At 33.4% G+C, this 16,938-nt stretch overlaps 1 protein-coding gene across 19 annotated transcripts in view; it reads right to left on the bottom strand.

Annotated features, from left to right (window-relative positions):
• Rbp (RIM-binding protein) overlaps positions 1-16,938 on the bottom strand; it is a 409,454-nt gene that overhangs the window by 170,169 nt on the left and 222,347 nt on the right. For 17 of the 19 annotated variants that reach the window (XM_069827954.1, XM_069827942.1, XM_069827940.1 and 14 more), the window contains one exon: positions 5,740-6,336. The exons of 1 other annotated variant lie outside the window; for it this stretch is intronic. In XM_069827954.1, the coding sequence (XP_069684055.1) occupies positions 5,740-6,336 (597 nt within the window). The remainder of the gene's footprint in view (positions 1-5,739; positions 6,337-16,938) is intronic. One more of the 19 variants, XM_069827955.1, reaches the window with a different exon arrangement.

Raw genomic sequence — 16,938 nt, 5'->3', positions numbered from 1 at the left:
TTATTATTAATGTTTAAATTACAAAGAGAGTATCTTAAAATTTAAGCATATATGAAATAATATGCTCAGTAATTATTGTAACTGAAATATTAAAAATAATCAAATAATATGTCAGAATTTCTTTTTTTCCCGAACGTCAAACTTTGATCTGTGCTTAAAATTTGACAATTCATCAATTTCTGCCAACTTTACAGGTACACATTTTTCTTGTTTTCGTTGATACAAATTATGCAATACATTTAGAAAATCTAATTACATTAAATAATTTTTGTTTTCATTCGATAAAGATGAGGCAATGTGAAGATGATTTAACTATGTACACGGTTAGCCAATTTCTTTTGTACATATATAAACTATAATATACTGGTATCTATATTTATTGAACATAATGCAATTTTATATATATACAATAAGTGTGTCTTATGTCTATTTTTAATTCATTCTGAGCAGAAAATTATAGGAACAGGGGCCACCAAACATGCTCCATCCTAAATATCCTCCTGTATTGGAGCTTGTGCATTCTACAGATACAAAACATCCAGGGTCTAAATTGGTGATCAAATGGATATAGGGGTTTTAAAGAAACAGAGTACTGTATCTAGTTTCGAACATCAAAAGAGGCTTACATATATGAATGTAACATTGAACAGAAGGAGAACAAGTTCATGTTTAGAAACAGGACATGAAAAATGATATACGCAGATGAAAGTCATCCTCTTCAGTTTTCTTTAATTTTATTCACAACCTGAAAAATCTAAAAAAAACCCACAATAAAAAACATATTTATATTAATGCAAAATATCATCTCTTGCAGCAGCAATGCCTCGATAAGTGCACAATGGCTATCATCTATTACTCTTCCCTTCTCTGACATAAATATTTTACCGAAAATGTCATTTCTTTAATACATCCATCAGCCACTGAACTGTGCTAACCAATTCTAGCCTATGGGTTCCGAATCAGCCTGAGAGAACCAGACTTACGCTGCTCATCATGACTACCACTTCGAGAACCACGACCATATGTTATCTGCGGTACTTTAAGGTAGTGTTTCTTAGAGTCAGCACAGTGTTGTTGCAGTTGTTGATGTGGTGGTGGTTGTTGCTGTGGCTGTCTGCAGGTTGGTAATAGACGCCCTGTACCCAAGGCATTGTGTTGGGGGACCGGTATAGTGATGGTGGTACAATCTGATGTATCACCTGTACCAACATGAGAATAACGGGGGGAAAAAGAACTGCACTTGGAATCACTCGTCATGATTTCTGGTGATTAAAGGCACTTCCCTCCTGACGAATGAGTAAGAAGGCTCTCTACTTTACGTTTATGTAAACTCTTTTGTTACAGGAGTACAGTAAGACTATATTCATTGATAAAAACAATCAATTCAATACAAAGAAAGAATATTTGTATGTAGATTATTAATAAATTAGTGAAATTACGTAAATTAAAAAAAATATATATAGGCCTATATTTCATATCAGTTATAAATTACAAACAAATTCAAAAGATTTTGTGCATCCTAGTAATAAATAGTTTTAATAGACATTGTTAAGGTGAGGATGCCAAATACAGGGTGTCCGGGAAAGACCTGACGAAAAAGGAAGTAATTATATATCTGAAATTATTACAGTTATTACCACAATATTTTCACAGTTAGAAAGACAAACTCGATAAGTTTTATTACCTAGCAGCATGTTACGCGCATGCACATACCATTGCGCTAGGAGAAAACGAGAAAAAAAATTCGTTCTGCTCAGCGTATGTAGTAAACTAGCATTAAACATTAATAAAACTAACATAATTCAATTTAAAGCCACTTAAAATTTAATCTCTGAAACATTGGACATAACTATCAACAATATACCTCTACTAGAAACATCGACAACCAAATTTCTTGGTTTGCATATTAATAATACAATAAATTGGAAAAATCATATCAAAGAAATAACCCCCAAACTTAGCTCAGCATGCTTCGCAATTAGGTCGTTACAACAATTTCTAAACAACAGTATCTTAAAGACAATATATTTTGCCTATTTTCATTCCATTATGTCCTACGGAATAATATTTTGGGGAAATTCTGTAGATAGTAAAAATATATTCTTATTACAAAAAAGAGCCATTAGAATAATAGTTGGAGCAAAGGCTAGAGAATCATGTAGATTATTTTTAAAAAAATTAGAGATTCTAACCTTAACAAATCAATACATATACTCTACAATAAATTTCCTCTTATGTAATAAAGAAAATTTTCCAACTAACTCAGCCATACATAGTATAAATACCCGCAGAAGGAATGATTTTCATATGCCATCATCAAATTTATCATGCTTTCAAAGGGCAGTACGTTACATGGCGATAAAATTGTTCAATAGTCTTCCTGAAGACATTAAGAATCATAGCCAAAACCCTGCATTATTTAAGACAAAACTAAAAAATTACTTAATATCTCACACTTTCTATTCTGTAGATGAATTCTTGACATTTCACAGTACTGTGTAAATATTATAATAATATTAAATGGTAAACATATTACATTGTATAAAATATTATTGTTATTAAGGTATTCATTCTGTACATATTTCATATTTGCATTTTATATGTATTGCATTTTATTGTTAAACGTATGAATTGGACATGTTCTTTATTCTATGCTGTAAAGCAAATGTAAGAATATTATGGAACAAATCTATCTATCTATCTATCTATCTATCTATCTATCTATCTATCTATCTATCTATCTATCTATCTATCTATCTATCTATCTATCTATCTATCTATCTATCTATCTATCAATCAATCAATCAATCAATCAATCAATCAATCAATCAATCAATCAATCAATCAATCAATCAATCAATCTATCTATCTATCTATCTATCTATCTATCTATCTATCTATCTATCTATCTATCTATCTATCTATCTATCTATCTATCTATCTATCTATCTATCTATCTATCTATCTATCTATCTATCTATCTATCTATCTATCTATCTATCTACCTATCTACCTACCTACCTACCTATCTATCTATGTCTTGCTCTGAGAGCTGGTAATGGAAGTTGTGCGTGTACTAAGTTAACATTGTTTACCATAATAGAGAAAGCAGAATGCGTTTTATGGCTGGTGTACAACGTCGTTTCCAAACGGACAAGAGCTCACAGTGACAGGTAACATGTAGGCCTATCTGGATATGCTGCGAAATTACGCTGTCCCACAACTACCACCAGAAACCGTATTTCAATAGGACGGAGCCCCCCTACACTATGCTAACCATGTGCGCACTTTCCTCTATGACACGTTCCCCGACCATTGAATTGGGAGAGGCGGACCTACACCATGGTCACCATGGTCGCCGGACATGACCCCACTCGATTTCTTTCTGTGGGGTTTGCGAAAGACAAAGTGTATCGCATTCCTGTGACCGATATTGCAGAGTTACATGGCCGAATCTACTAAGAAATAGGAATAGTCACACTGGAGATGCTTTCGCGTGTGTGGCAGGAGATTGATTATCGCCTGGACATAGCCAGGGCCACAAATGGTACTCATATAGAGGTACATTAAAACTTATTGCGTTTCTCTTTGTAACTGTGTAAACCTCACGACAGTAAGTGCAATAGTTTCACAGATATAGTTACTTCTTTTTCGTCAGGTCTTTCCCGGACACACTGTATATCAAATTACTGTAAACATTAATGTGTGCCAAAATGACAGTTGAAAAAGTCTTTACAAAATTAATTAATGTATAAAATAGCAGGATTCTCATACATGTACTTCGACAAAGAGAACATCGTCAAGAACTGAATAACTGTAAAAATATATAGACTAGTTCTCATCAAATTTAAATTACAGATGTTACAACAAAATATCCTATTTGTGATAAATGACAGATATATAAATTTAAATATATTCACAGGACTACAGTTAAGAATGTGTATCACAGGATGCATAACAGATATCTAATGCTTGAGATAAGAAAACAGAAGAAAGCACCCTTAAATAGCCAGCGATCATGTTGTTTACCATATTCCAGAGTGACCCTTAAATTCAGCCAAGTTCAATTTTTCAAATAAATTTTCTTCCAAACAGAAAGAGTGTTGCTTGGTCGTTTCTTTCATTTGACTTAAAATCATAACCATTACGACAGTTATTTGACTGTGGATTACTATATCATTCTTATTTTCCACACTAAACTGAACTTGTACTGGTACATGGTAAAGTTACATTCTTTAATTCTTATAAGATGCTTGTAAATATACACTACTATTTTCAAGGATTTTTTAATTATTTCCAAATCAATAGAATTTAGGGGCTGTCAATATGATAATAAACTGATAGTGTTACGCAATATATCTGAAGCTCTATACAGGGTGATTCACGAGGATTTACCATCACTTACGGAGCTTATTTCCGAAGACATTCTGAGCAAAAATTTTCATATAAAATGTCACATTTTCAGAATTACACTAATTTGAAGTTGTTAGTAAAATACCTTTTTTCTTTTGTTTTTAAGGGTAAAAAAAAATATTACAAATAGAGAATGAACTATTCAGAAGTATCATTTCTTTAATAAGCTAGTGTTCTGAAGCTAAAAATGTGTTGTTAATTGCTTTGTACAGATTTTGTTTTTCAATTTTTAACTAAAAATTACATCATTCTTACGCATTTATCACAAAAATTGTTACAAATCATACGACTTTAGGAACTTGATTCTTTACAGTTTAATTATGCATACTAATGTACAGTCTTGAAGAATTTACAAGAGCTGCGTGATTTGTAGCAATTGTTGTGATAAATGCGTAAGAAAATGTACTTTTGTAATTAAAAATCGAAAAAAAATTTTGTACGAAGCAACTATGGAATTCACGACACATTTCTAGCTTCAGAATACTAGCTAATTAAAGAAATGATACTCCTGAATAGTTCACTCTTTAAAAATAAATATGGTTTATTTAACGACGCTCGCAACTGCAGAGGTTATATCAGCATTGCCGGATGTGCCAGAATTTTGTCCCGCAGGAGTTCTTTTACACGCCAGTAAATCTACTGACATGAGCCTGTTGCATTTAACCCATTTTTTTTTATATATTTTCATAATTTTTCCACCGCCACATGAAACTGAAATGGAAGTTAATTACTGTGCTGCAGGCTCCTTTGATTCTTCTAGTATACACAGCAATGAAATAAAAGTTAATTTTGTAATTCATTCCTTTGCATTTTTGCAGAAAAATAGCTAATGCAGACTGTTGCGAAAACGCAACACCAGGCAGATATGGGTTAAGCACACTTAAATGCCATTGACCTGGCCCGGGATCGAACCCGCAACCTTGGGCATAGAAGGCCAGCGCTATACCAACTCGCCAACCAGCTCGACTTCATTCTTTATTTGTAATATTCTTTTACCCTTAAAACCCAAGAATAATGGTATTTTACAAACAACTTCAAATTAGTGTAGCTCTGAAAATAATGAGATTAAGACAAATGTTTATACGACATTTTTTGCTCAGAATGTCTTCGGAAATAAGCTCCGTAAGTGGGGGTAAATCCTCGTGAATCACTCTGTATAAATATAAGACTTGATTAAGTCGTTTTTAATTTTTTATGTGGAAATTCAAAGTGTTAAATGGGTAGTTTTTTATTGGGGAACTGACTTGAGGGTCACCCTGAAAACTGGAGGTGTGCATCCAAGCCATGTTGAGCAATCCAGGCGGCACAACACGAGCAAGAACTTACCAATGGTAGACCTGGTCTTGTCCAGTTCGGCCAAGATCCTGTTGTCCTGCTCTATCTTTGCCATGATACGATCGATCTCACTGGAGCTTTGGACCCCGACGGTCGACACACCCGTGGACGTTCCAGTCATCGTTCCAATAGGCGACCCTGTCCTTCCTTGCTGCGTCTGCGATTGTGCGTGGCTGCTACTGTGTGCGTACATCTCCGTCCCAGTTCCAGTGTTACTGGCAGCTACGGTAGGTTCCACGGTGCAGGTGTTTGGTAACAATGGGAGAGAGTTTGGCGGTTGGTTCGGAGCAGTAGTAGTGTTGGGTAAGGAGGATGACGAGAGCGGGCCACCACGAATAGAAGAATTAATAGTTGGCGGATTAGACGTAGAATTATTCACACCATAGTGGCTGTTCGACATTTGATAGATTGAAGTTAAATCTGAAACAGATGGACTTTTCCAAAGGCCGGGGTTTGGACCGGGAGTCGGTGTATAATATGGTTGTTGCTGCATGCAATAAGAAGGGGTGTACCCCCCTATAGAAGTTAGGCCAGGGGGAAATACAGACCTAGGAAAGGGAGAGAGAACGACTCCTGATGTACCGCAACCTAAAACAGTGTAACAGGGTGAACAGGAGGGGGGTGGAGGGAAATGGTAACATGGCGAATTAGCTTCCACAAAGAAACTAAGAAAACAGTGAGAAAACAACAAACGGACAACATACTGTGCGCAACACAAAAATCAAAGCATGCGAATTAAACGTAAATCACAAACATGCATGTGAAGGAAACAGAAACGTAAGAGTGATTACAATAATAAATGGCAAGCAAAGGAGAAGTAACTGTACAGTGATGATAAAATTCTTCATGCAACGTATGTATAGAACCAAAGAGAGGTCATGCAGCAAGGATAAGAAGAAAGGTAGAAGTCACCTTCAATCACATGTCAACAACTTGGCCAACACTTTTTCTGCCATACCTTGAAACATCAATCAAAATACATGAACACACCCAAACAACAACAACTTCTATACGGGTTTATGAAAACAATACAATGTTAGGTTTTGTGTAAGTTTCATAATTGTGTCAGTGTCTTCTGGAAACGGTTCACCTACAAATTGGAGTCGATACTGGAGCAAGGAAGTTGAGAAATACTTTTGAAAACTATCTCAGTTTATACACAACATAAATTATTATATACTACACGATTTATATTTATTAATAGTATTTATAAATATAACAATATTACATTTCAATGGGTCTACAAAATAATGGAATGTCATGTTATCCATACATATTATGAACTAAAACACAAACATTCATGTAGTTGGGTATTTGGGTTCTATATATACAAGAAAACTTTAATGTAAAAATTAATTTCAAAAGAATTAAAGAAATTAAATTTCTTCATAAAATTAACATCCAACTCTACATAATTGATATTAGTGACAGAATTAACAGATTCGCCTACTAGGTATCATAATGAAATAAATCTGTCGATAAATTTTATGTACTGATACCATACTTTCTCATATACAACAGGTATGTTGTTTTCAAAATACAACCATTACTTTCCAGGAAAAAAGATGTTTTCAAGAAACAAAGGTTATGTAAATTCTTTTAATAAAATCTACAAATGCTGATCATCAAACCTAACTACCTCATATCCACCAATACATAGGCATATGTTGCAAATTACATAATATGGAGTCAAATTTTGCGTAATTTAACGACTTACAGTAGGTAGTTTTCATCCACTTTGAAAGGAATAACTTAAAGGAGATTTCGTTAGAGTGCAAGGAAGTAAACAATGGGTGTGATGAGTTTAATAAAAAATATCTAACAGAAAGATCGCCACTGCCATTTAAACATATTTAATATCCATAAAAATGTTAATAAAAGTGGATTTAATGTCTAAGAGTCACTAAATTACATTACCGAAAAAGGATTATTTAGATTTTATTCATCTGCATAAAGTGATTTTTTGGAAACTTTAAGGGAGGGGGAAAGCATTCACCGTTGTGTTTAGTATAATTAATGAATCAATAATGCAATTTCTCAGAAACTATCATTTGTGTTTCATGTAATATCTTTCTAGTTACAATACAATTTTTACTTAGTAGGATAATCCTATGTCACAAGGTATTTACTATTATGACATGAATAAGAGGAAAGCTTTTGGTTATTATTATTATTATTATTATTATTATTATTATTATTATTATTATTATTCTGAGTGGCTAATTTTAATTTCAATAACCCATTTCAATATATTCAATCTGGTAGTCAATTCAGTTTAATTTAATTGGTGTTGATAACATTTTTATCAAGATCTTTCAACACATTGCTCATATTTCAATGGTGTTGAAAAACTGTATTGCTCTTCTTACTAGATATGATTAGTGAACAAGGTGTTTACACCACTATAGCGCATAGAAAGAGGAGTAAGAAGATAGGAAGAGAGATTATGTCATAATACAAGAAATGTAACATAAAACAAGAGACAAACGCTTATTTTTGTGGAAGAAATAAATCCCTAATTCCCTATTCAGAAAATAAGTTACGGATTTGCATATGAGAAAGTAATAATTAAAATAAACACTCATGCTAATAACGAGCTCACTTATCTAGTATTGAACAAATGACAATTTCTTTTACGTATTACGTACATTTTTATTATTAATACAAACATACAGACTTAATAATTCACATTTGCCACTTTCTTTGTCCTGTACGCTTATACTGAATCACACAAATATATTTTGTACGTAACATCTGATCTACTAACTTTCTCGCGTTTAACCTCCGTTATTTTAATGCTGTAGTTCCTCCATTATATGCTGTTTTTTTTTTAATCGAAACATCTAAGTTGGCTCATAAATTCTATATTTTCACACTGCATAATGAAATGTTGAATTGGCTTAATTTAAAATTTTTATAATGTACAATTATAGAACTAGTGCTACAGAAAGAACATATCCTGTGAATTTATAATGACTGAAATGTTAACGAGATACCGTACATTATTTTCCATTTATTATTATGAAAATTTAAGTTTAGTATCAGTTTATTTATAATGATTGAAGTACTACACGAGATACCGTACAATATTGTCTATTTATTATTATGAACATTTAAGTTTAGAATCAGTTCTATATATATATAAAAATCCGGTTCATGTCATCATACGCAGCATAAATAAACTGAAAAGAAAAATGGACTCTACAATATGAAAAATTATTTACAGATCGAAAACTTGTAAAAAGGTCTGTAGAATTTATAAGAAAACTGTCAACTTAGGAAACATTTATAAAATAATTTCGTTTTAAGAGGCCCATAATCTCAACGTTTTACAAATAAATGTCAAGCAATTGTTTTTCTGATAAATAACATATAAAATGGCAAGAAGGGATTTCAGTAATTTGTCACTTTTTAACATTAATTGAATTTTTATATTTGTTCCTGATCATTACGTCTTCAATAGTCAAAATTCATGAAACTTCGAAACTGAACTGGAGATATTTGAAGAAACAGACTTCCATTACTTTGTGTCAGAAGTGTAATTAAGATAAGAAAGTAATAGTATTTATGTCTATTTGTTCGAAATAGTTACTTCAAATTCAGTCAGATGTATGTGTAAATTTTGAAGGAAAAACTTAGATATAAATACTTAGAATCTGGAAAATTTCCAAGTTCTACAACATTTTCCAAAATTTATTTTCGACTCGCATTAAACCAACTAAAATAAACAGCCGCCTATATAACAAAAATATTAAATGAACAGTTAGAAGTTTCTATCTTCTAGTGAAGTAGATATGTAACCCATATAATTCAATTTTATTTTGATTCGGATTAATGACAACTTCTTATAATACAGAATGAGTCAGCCAGGGCTAGACCGGCGTCAGCAGAAAGTCGTATGCGTAGTAACTGCTGCGCCTCTCACTCGCGTACGTTTCGTCTTTAGTTACGTAAACACATTCATACAGTGAGAGTGCAGCTGTATACCGTATATTTAGAGTGCAGTAGTGTGTCCATTATGAAATACAGCCTTGAACAACGAGTGTTTTTTACGACAACTTTGTGAAATACGAATCTTGGAGAACAGTTGTAATAAACTTCCATCAGTCATTCCCTGATTCGCCAGAGCCTTCTAAAGCAATGATTTACATTTTAGTAAAGAAATTTCGTACAACTGAATCAGTATTGGATAACAAACGAACATGTGTGAAGCGTGTTCTCACAGAGGACATGTTAGATGAAATTGGCCACCTACTAGAGAGAAGTCCTACGACATCATCCCGCCGTGTAGCTTAGCAGGTAGGAGTGTCACAGTCTTCAGTGATAAGAGGTACGAAACAATTGAAGTCCACATCTGTGGAGTAACGGTCAGCGCGTCTGGCCGCAAAACCAGGTGGCCCGGGTTCGATTCCCGGTCGGGGCAAGTTACCTGGTTGAGGTTTTTTTCCGGGGTTTTCCCTCAACCCAATATGAGCAAATGCTGGGTAAATTTCGGTGCTGGACCCCGGACTCATTTCACCGGCATTATCACCTTCATCTCATTCAGACGCTAAATAACTTAAGATGTTGATAAAGCGTCGTAAAATAACCTACTAAAAAAACAATTGAAATTAAAACCTTACAAAATTCGTGTAGTTCAGAGTTTAACAGAACTCGATTATATCAGAGTATGTGGTTCCAAGAGTGCGTGTATGATGAACTACTTGACCTCACCTTAATTTTTTATAGTTTTTTTATTTTTAAATTTTTATTGGGTTATTTTACGACGCTGTATCAACATCTAGGTTATTTAGCGTCTGAATGAAATGAAGGTGATAATGCCAGTGAAATGAGTCCGGGGTCCAGCACCGAAAGTTACCCAGCATTTGCTCGTATTGGGTTGAGGGAAAACCCTGGAAAAAACCTCAACCAGATAACTTGCCCCGACCAGTAGTTACGTGAACACTCAAAACAATCGTTACTGGGACAGTGAAAATCCACGCCGTTTTCACGAACAAACGCCACATGAAATAAATTAGAGCCATTTCGGAGAATGAACTGCGGTGAGTTGCTGGACATGTCTTCAGGAGATGTGCAGCCTGCCAGATATCACAAGGACGTCATTTCGAACATGAATTGTCAATTCGGTAAGTACCAGTACATCATTACGCAATACTAACCGGAAAAGCGTGGAGCGAATCCTCCGCAGATGGTAGCATCGTTACGTATGAATCAGCCGCCATGAGTGCGGTTAGGAGTCTAGCCCTGGCTGGTTCACTTTGTACCATTTTTAATAAACTGACTTGAAATAAGTCACTGCAATGGCCGATGTATATGAAGAATCTGTCGTAAGGTTTATAAACATATGTAGTAGGAGCGTGTATTTGTTCATAATAAGAAAAATTACATTTCATTACATTATTTTGTAGTCACATTGTCTTCTACCTTTATACAGTTTATTCTGTTACATCTCGAAAATGTAATCAGAAATATATTTAACCCTCATGTAAGCTCTCAGTAAAAAATATATATATATTTTCTCTCTGTATCTATAGCAAAAATATTTTCAAAATTATGGTTGGACACAATTACTTCAAGTTGTTTCTATAATATTAGTATTTTTCCCTTGAAGACCACATAAGTTTTAACATGAGTTTCGGGTAAGACATATTAAAATCATTACATACGATACTCTTTAATTAAATGTTGATATTAAAAGGTGTTCTCAGTTAAGACTCAATTTAGTCGTTTTTGTTATTACTGCCACAGAAATATTTTCCATTTATGTCTGCCCACAGACTTATCACAATAATTATTGGACATTATGTTTCAAATGTAATAGAAAATCAGATGAATGCCAGAAAACATAATTTTAACTTACAAGTACAAGACTTATGAAATACTATCAAGTGCTAAAAATAATTTGGAAGGTATTCTTTTGACATTGATTTTTTATCTCTTTGGAAAGTAAATGCAAATACAGTAAAATTCCGTTTTAACGTTCCCGTTTTTAAGTTATAATCGGTTGAATCACAGCCAAATTACCATTAAGAATAATGTAATAATTAATTCCCGGTTTTAAGGAAACTCATTTAAGGAAAATCCCGCTTTTAAGGAATAGTTTTCGAGTGAATTTTTCGATAATGAAGCCCGATGTATCAACTAGACTTTCCATTATAATCGATAGTATCGGCATATTTGATAGCGCATTTCAATCGATAGTAATGTGGCGTCTAGTGGCGCCATTATTCTTTATCATTCTTTATGATCTTCTTTGCGTTGTTTTTACAGAGTGGTTGCTTTGCTTGCTTTGTTTTCACGAATTGTATGTCTCCTGTTTCTAAGTTTTTTTCTTGTTATTTTACACAATTTACGCATCGTTATAGGCCTAATAGCGACTAACTGAAAGAAATTGACTATCGGACAGAAAGTAAAATAATGACGGATGTCGAGGTTAATCCTTAAATAACATTATGGCATATGGCAAAAACATGGTTTGCCAACTACTTCATTATGGGGAATAAGGAAGAATTAAAAAGAAATTTTCAATGTCGAGTTTCAGTGTGGTTCGGGTTCAACCAAACGGAAAAACATTCGTGCTTCACCATTTGAAGAGTTAGAAAATATTATAATGAAATTTATTGTAAATAATAATTGTAGACCTAATTAAATGATTATAATGTTTGGTCTATAACGTACGCTAATATTTACTAGTTATTTTACTTCCCATTTTATATAAACCCCCTTTTAAGGAATAAGGAAAAAAAATCCCTTAGAGATTCGTTAAAAAGAGGTTCTACTGTGTACAAATTTACGATATTTTGTAACGAATATTATACTGACATGACTGCTATATTCAAAATGAAACAAAAATTATTGCAACGTATTCATTCATTCATAGTGTTCTACCCAAGAGCAGGTCTCTCACTGCAAACCCAGCATTCTCCACTCTTTCCTATTTTCTGCCTTCCTCTTTGTCTCCCCATATGATCCATATACCTTAATGTCGTCCATCATCTGATATCTTCTTCCATTCACCATTTCTTCCAGTGCATTCTTCAGAAGGCAGTTTCTTCTTAACCAGTGACATAGCCAATTCCTTTTCCTGTTTGTGATCAGTTTCAGTATCATTCTTTCTTCACTCACTCTTCGTTTCTTATTCTGTCTGTCCATTTCACACGCTCCATCCTTCTCCATATCCACATTTCAAATGCTTCTAGTCGCTTCTCTTCACTTCGTCGTATTGTCCATGTTTCTGCCCCATACAATACTACACTCCACACAAAGCACTTCACTAGTCTCTTCCTTAGTTATTTCTCAGTTGTCCGCAGAAGACGTTCCTTTTTCTATTAAAAGCTCCTTTGCCATTGCTATTCTCCTTTTGACTTCCTGGCAGCAGCTCATGTTACTCCTTATAGTACATCTCAAGTATTTGAAGCTGTCCACTTGCTCTACTGCCTCATTTAGAATTCGTAAGTTTACGTTCTTTATTTTTCTTCCTATGACCATGGTTTTCGTCTTGTTGGTATTTATCTTCATTCCATAGTATTCAAAGCAGCATATCCCTTATATCATCTCTTCTGCTAACAACGACATATCATCAGCAAATCTTAAACACTTTATTCTCCTTCCTCCTACTATCACTCCATGTTCTGAAAACAGTTCTTCACTAAATTCTCCAAGTAAATGTTGAACAGGGTAGGTGATAAAGGACATCCTTGTTGTACTCCTCTCCCTATTTCACTTCCTTCTGACAGTTCTCCCATCCTGACTTTGACTCGTTTCATATAAAGGTTACTGAACAGCCTCCTCTCTTTCCAATCCACGCCAATTTTCTTTAGGATCCCCATCAGTTTATTCCAACCCACTCTGTCAAACGCTTTTTCTAAGTCCACAAATACCACATACACTTCTTTATTCTTCTCTAGGTATCTTTCGCCGATTGTTCGTAGCAGTCCAATTGCATCTCTCGTACCTTTTCCCTTCCTGAAGCCAAACTGCTCTTCTTCAAACGTTCTTCCATCTTAGAATATAAACGTCGATTCAGTTATTGTAACGTAATGAAATATAAATTACTGTTATGGTGCTTTAAACATATTCTGTTATTATTTTTCATTCTTCATATGTACACACTAACCTTACGGTACTATTTATTTCATAAAGATAATGATTTTGAAGTTGTTCAAGAACGATACTTTTTCATTACCCTATTTAACCTGTGCAGGTGTAACAGAAATCAAAGGATAAATATTGAATGGAGATACATAGATGACGTAATACACCATTGTCCTAAATGAAACAAGTTCCCCAACTACACTTTTTCGTAGCATGAAACAAAGGGGCATGAGTGTGATGAGTTTGCAGGCAGTCATTAATCGAGCAATATACTGCGTCAGCAATGACAAGAAAGACCATACAAAATATTATGTGAAATATGAAAATTACACCTAAATAACATTTAAATGTAACTTGATATTGAAAGTTGATAAATATAGAATTAGCTCTATTCTTAAAAGAAATAATTATAGAATATTTGTGCCATATATTAGATATATGTTATTAAAATGTAACACAGAAATATATCATTTTGATCAAAGATTTTTTAAAAATAAATTTTGCCAGTCAGCATTAGTGAATGACAGGAATTATTTTTACACAATATTTAATTTTCTTCAGGCGGATATAAGGTTATAGTGACAGCCATGTAAATGTTATTCGTTGCTGTGTTACTACTTATATGTAAACCGAGTACCTACTCAGTATATTTTTGCAATATATGTGTGAATATGGATTGTATAAGACATTTTATGACATTAATGTGGTAACCTCACTTCTAAAATCTATGGCCAATGTTACATATCAAATTAATGGAATTCTTTAAAACCACTTACACTGAGATAAAAACAAAATTATCATGAAATTTCTTTAATTAAAACCCATAAAGATACTAGTCCATTACGAAACTTGGAACATTTCAGTAACTTACTTCACAAATAATCAATGCAATAAAACATCTGCTGTCACAAGCTTAAAAGAGAAAGTTTAATATATTTGAATGAATTAGGTAAGCATAATGAAATCGTTCACATGGTAAACAAAACTTAATAATTTAGTTTAATTACTTCAACCATTAAAGGGTCTGTGGCAATTCTGAAAAATCATTTATACGGAATATCATAATCCCCCCCCCCTTTTCTATTCGTTAGTGTGTGATTGTTACAAATATATGTACAAATTTATTATTTCTTAAATTTAAGCTCCTAGTTCACATTTCAATTTGACTCATCTATTTTACTGTAATCGTTACTATTCTTATATGTGTGTTATTCTGTGTTTTTGGCAACCCAGGATGCCTGGGCAGACTATTCCTTGGAAATAAATTATATATACTACAGAATTAATCATCATTATGCAATATTGATAGACGCTATTGTAGTCCGTCATTATAATATACAGTGAAACCTTTTCAAATCGGAACCTGAATAATCCGGAATCCTGTCTATTTCGGAACAATTTATTGGTCCCGGCAAAATTCATATGTATTATGTATAATTTTTCCTGAATAAAATGGAAACTGTCCAACGCGGAAACGGAAACTGTCTGCTACTGTTCAAAACGGAAATAATATTTTGGACACACTACTGTAATGTAAACTATATCTTGAAACAGTATGTGCTTTCAAGGAATGTACAAAATACGTAGGTCACTAAGATAAAAATAAATTTTCTTTGTAAAATTTTTGAGGGTGCGAGGGTGTGTTGGTCTGGTGGTCATAAATTTTATTACGCTATTGACTAGGCAGACGGGTCCCTTCAAAGATGTTCAATGCTTCATTCCTCTATACTGTCGTAGCTGGGTAGAAAGCAAGTGTATAGTGATTTCGTGATAAAAAAAGAGTTGCGTAAAAATGTTGCACTGCCATTAATTTATGAAGTAAAAGTTATCAAGGAAAATAAGAAACGAAGAGTATGGAAAATAATGTTGAAATTTATGAATGGAAAACTCAGGTGTAACATAACACTTTAAAAATAAAGGCCGTATCATGAGTGAGTGGCTTGCCGTCAATAATGGTGACATAAAAAGGAAAGAGAAAACAACTGGTTACATAGAAATAAATGAACTGTTGTGGGAGTGGATTGTTCTTGCCCTTTCATAGATCATGCAAATTTCTGGACCTATTCTGCAAAGAAAACTCTTGAACTGGCAAAGTAAATAGATAATCCAGAATTCAAGGCTTCTAGGCTCCTAGTCCAATTAAATAATGTGCTGTGATATACAGTACAATATTATATTATAGTGTTAGATATTAAATTTAGTGTAATTAATAAACTTTATAGTGTTTAATGAGTGAGTTACGATACAATTTATACAGGAAATGAGATTTTCGTCAAGATCATTCACCAATTAAATAAGTGACAGGAAGCTGATTTAATGTCAGTAGTGTTAAACGGAATATTTTGTAATTCCTAAAATTTGCGGCAAGCCATTTTGTTTTTAATTTATGCAAATTATAAAATATTCCATTTTAACTTCACACCTGAATAACACGGAAACCTGTCCACAACGGAAAAAAAAATTAGGACCATGTCACTTCCGTCTTGAACAGGTTTCACTGTATTATGATTACACACGATTCAGTGAGAGAGGTAACTTTTATGGCATAAAAATCAAAATTTAAATAATGAATAATAATTTTCAGTTAATTTCAGATGTTGTCAAATGAATTTATATTGCAGGGAGGTACACTATTGTCACTTACATTGACATACAAAGGTATCATTTACGATGTAGTTATGTGTGTTTAAAAGTATGTATCAATTGCAATTAAAACAGTACCACCAAAAATTGAAATGGCTATTATACTTTTACTGCGTCATGCTACTTTTGACCAATAAAACGGTACGGAACAACGTGTTTCAAGCAAGTGACTGCTTATCCTAGGAACAATAGACGGTGCCACTGCCATCGTGATCTAATACAGGCCGTAAGGCAGACCATGTGACTCGTTTAATCCGATCATGAAAGGCGGCGTATCAATCACATAAATTAGTTGGAATGCATAAAGATTAACACATATTTCTCTAAAATGTCGTGTAATTGCATTAATACAATTTAAAACAATGATTATGAGACACTTCAGATATAATTCACTTGCGAGTTAAGGTGTAATATTATTTTTGTTGTGAAAATTACGTTGTTCGTATGTGTAAT

The sequence above is a fragment of the Periplaneta americana genome, chromosome 6 (assembly GCF_040183065.1).
Source record: "Periplaneta americana isolate PAMFEO1 chromosome 6, P.americana_PAMFEO1_priV1, whole genome shotgun sequence".
Taxonomy (NCBI): domain Eukaryota; kingdom Metazoa; phylum Arthropoda; class Insecta; order Blattodea; family Blattidae; genus Periplaneta; species Periplaneta americana.
The sequence above is the reverse complement of the archived record's forward strand: the minus strand, read 5'-3'. Positions and strand labels throughout refer to the sequence as shown.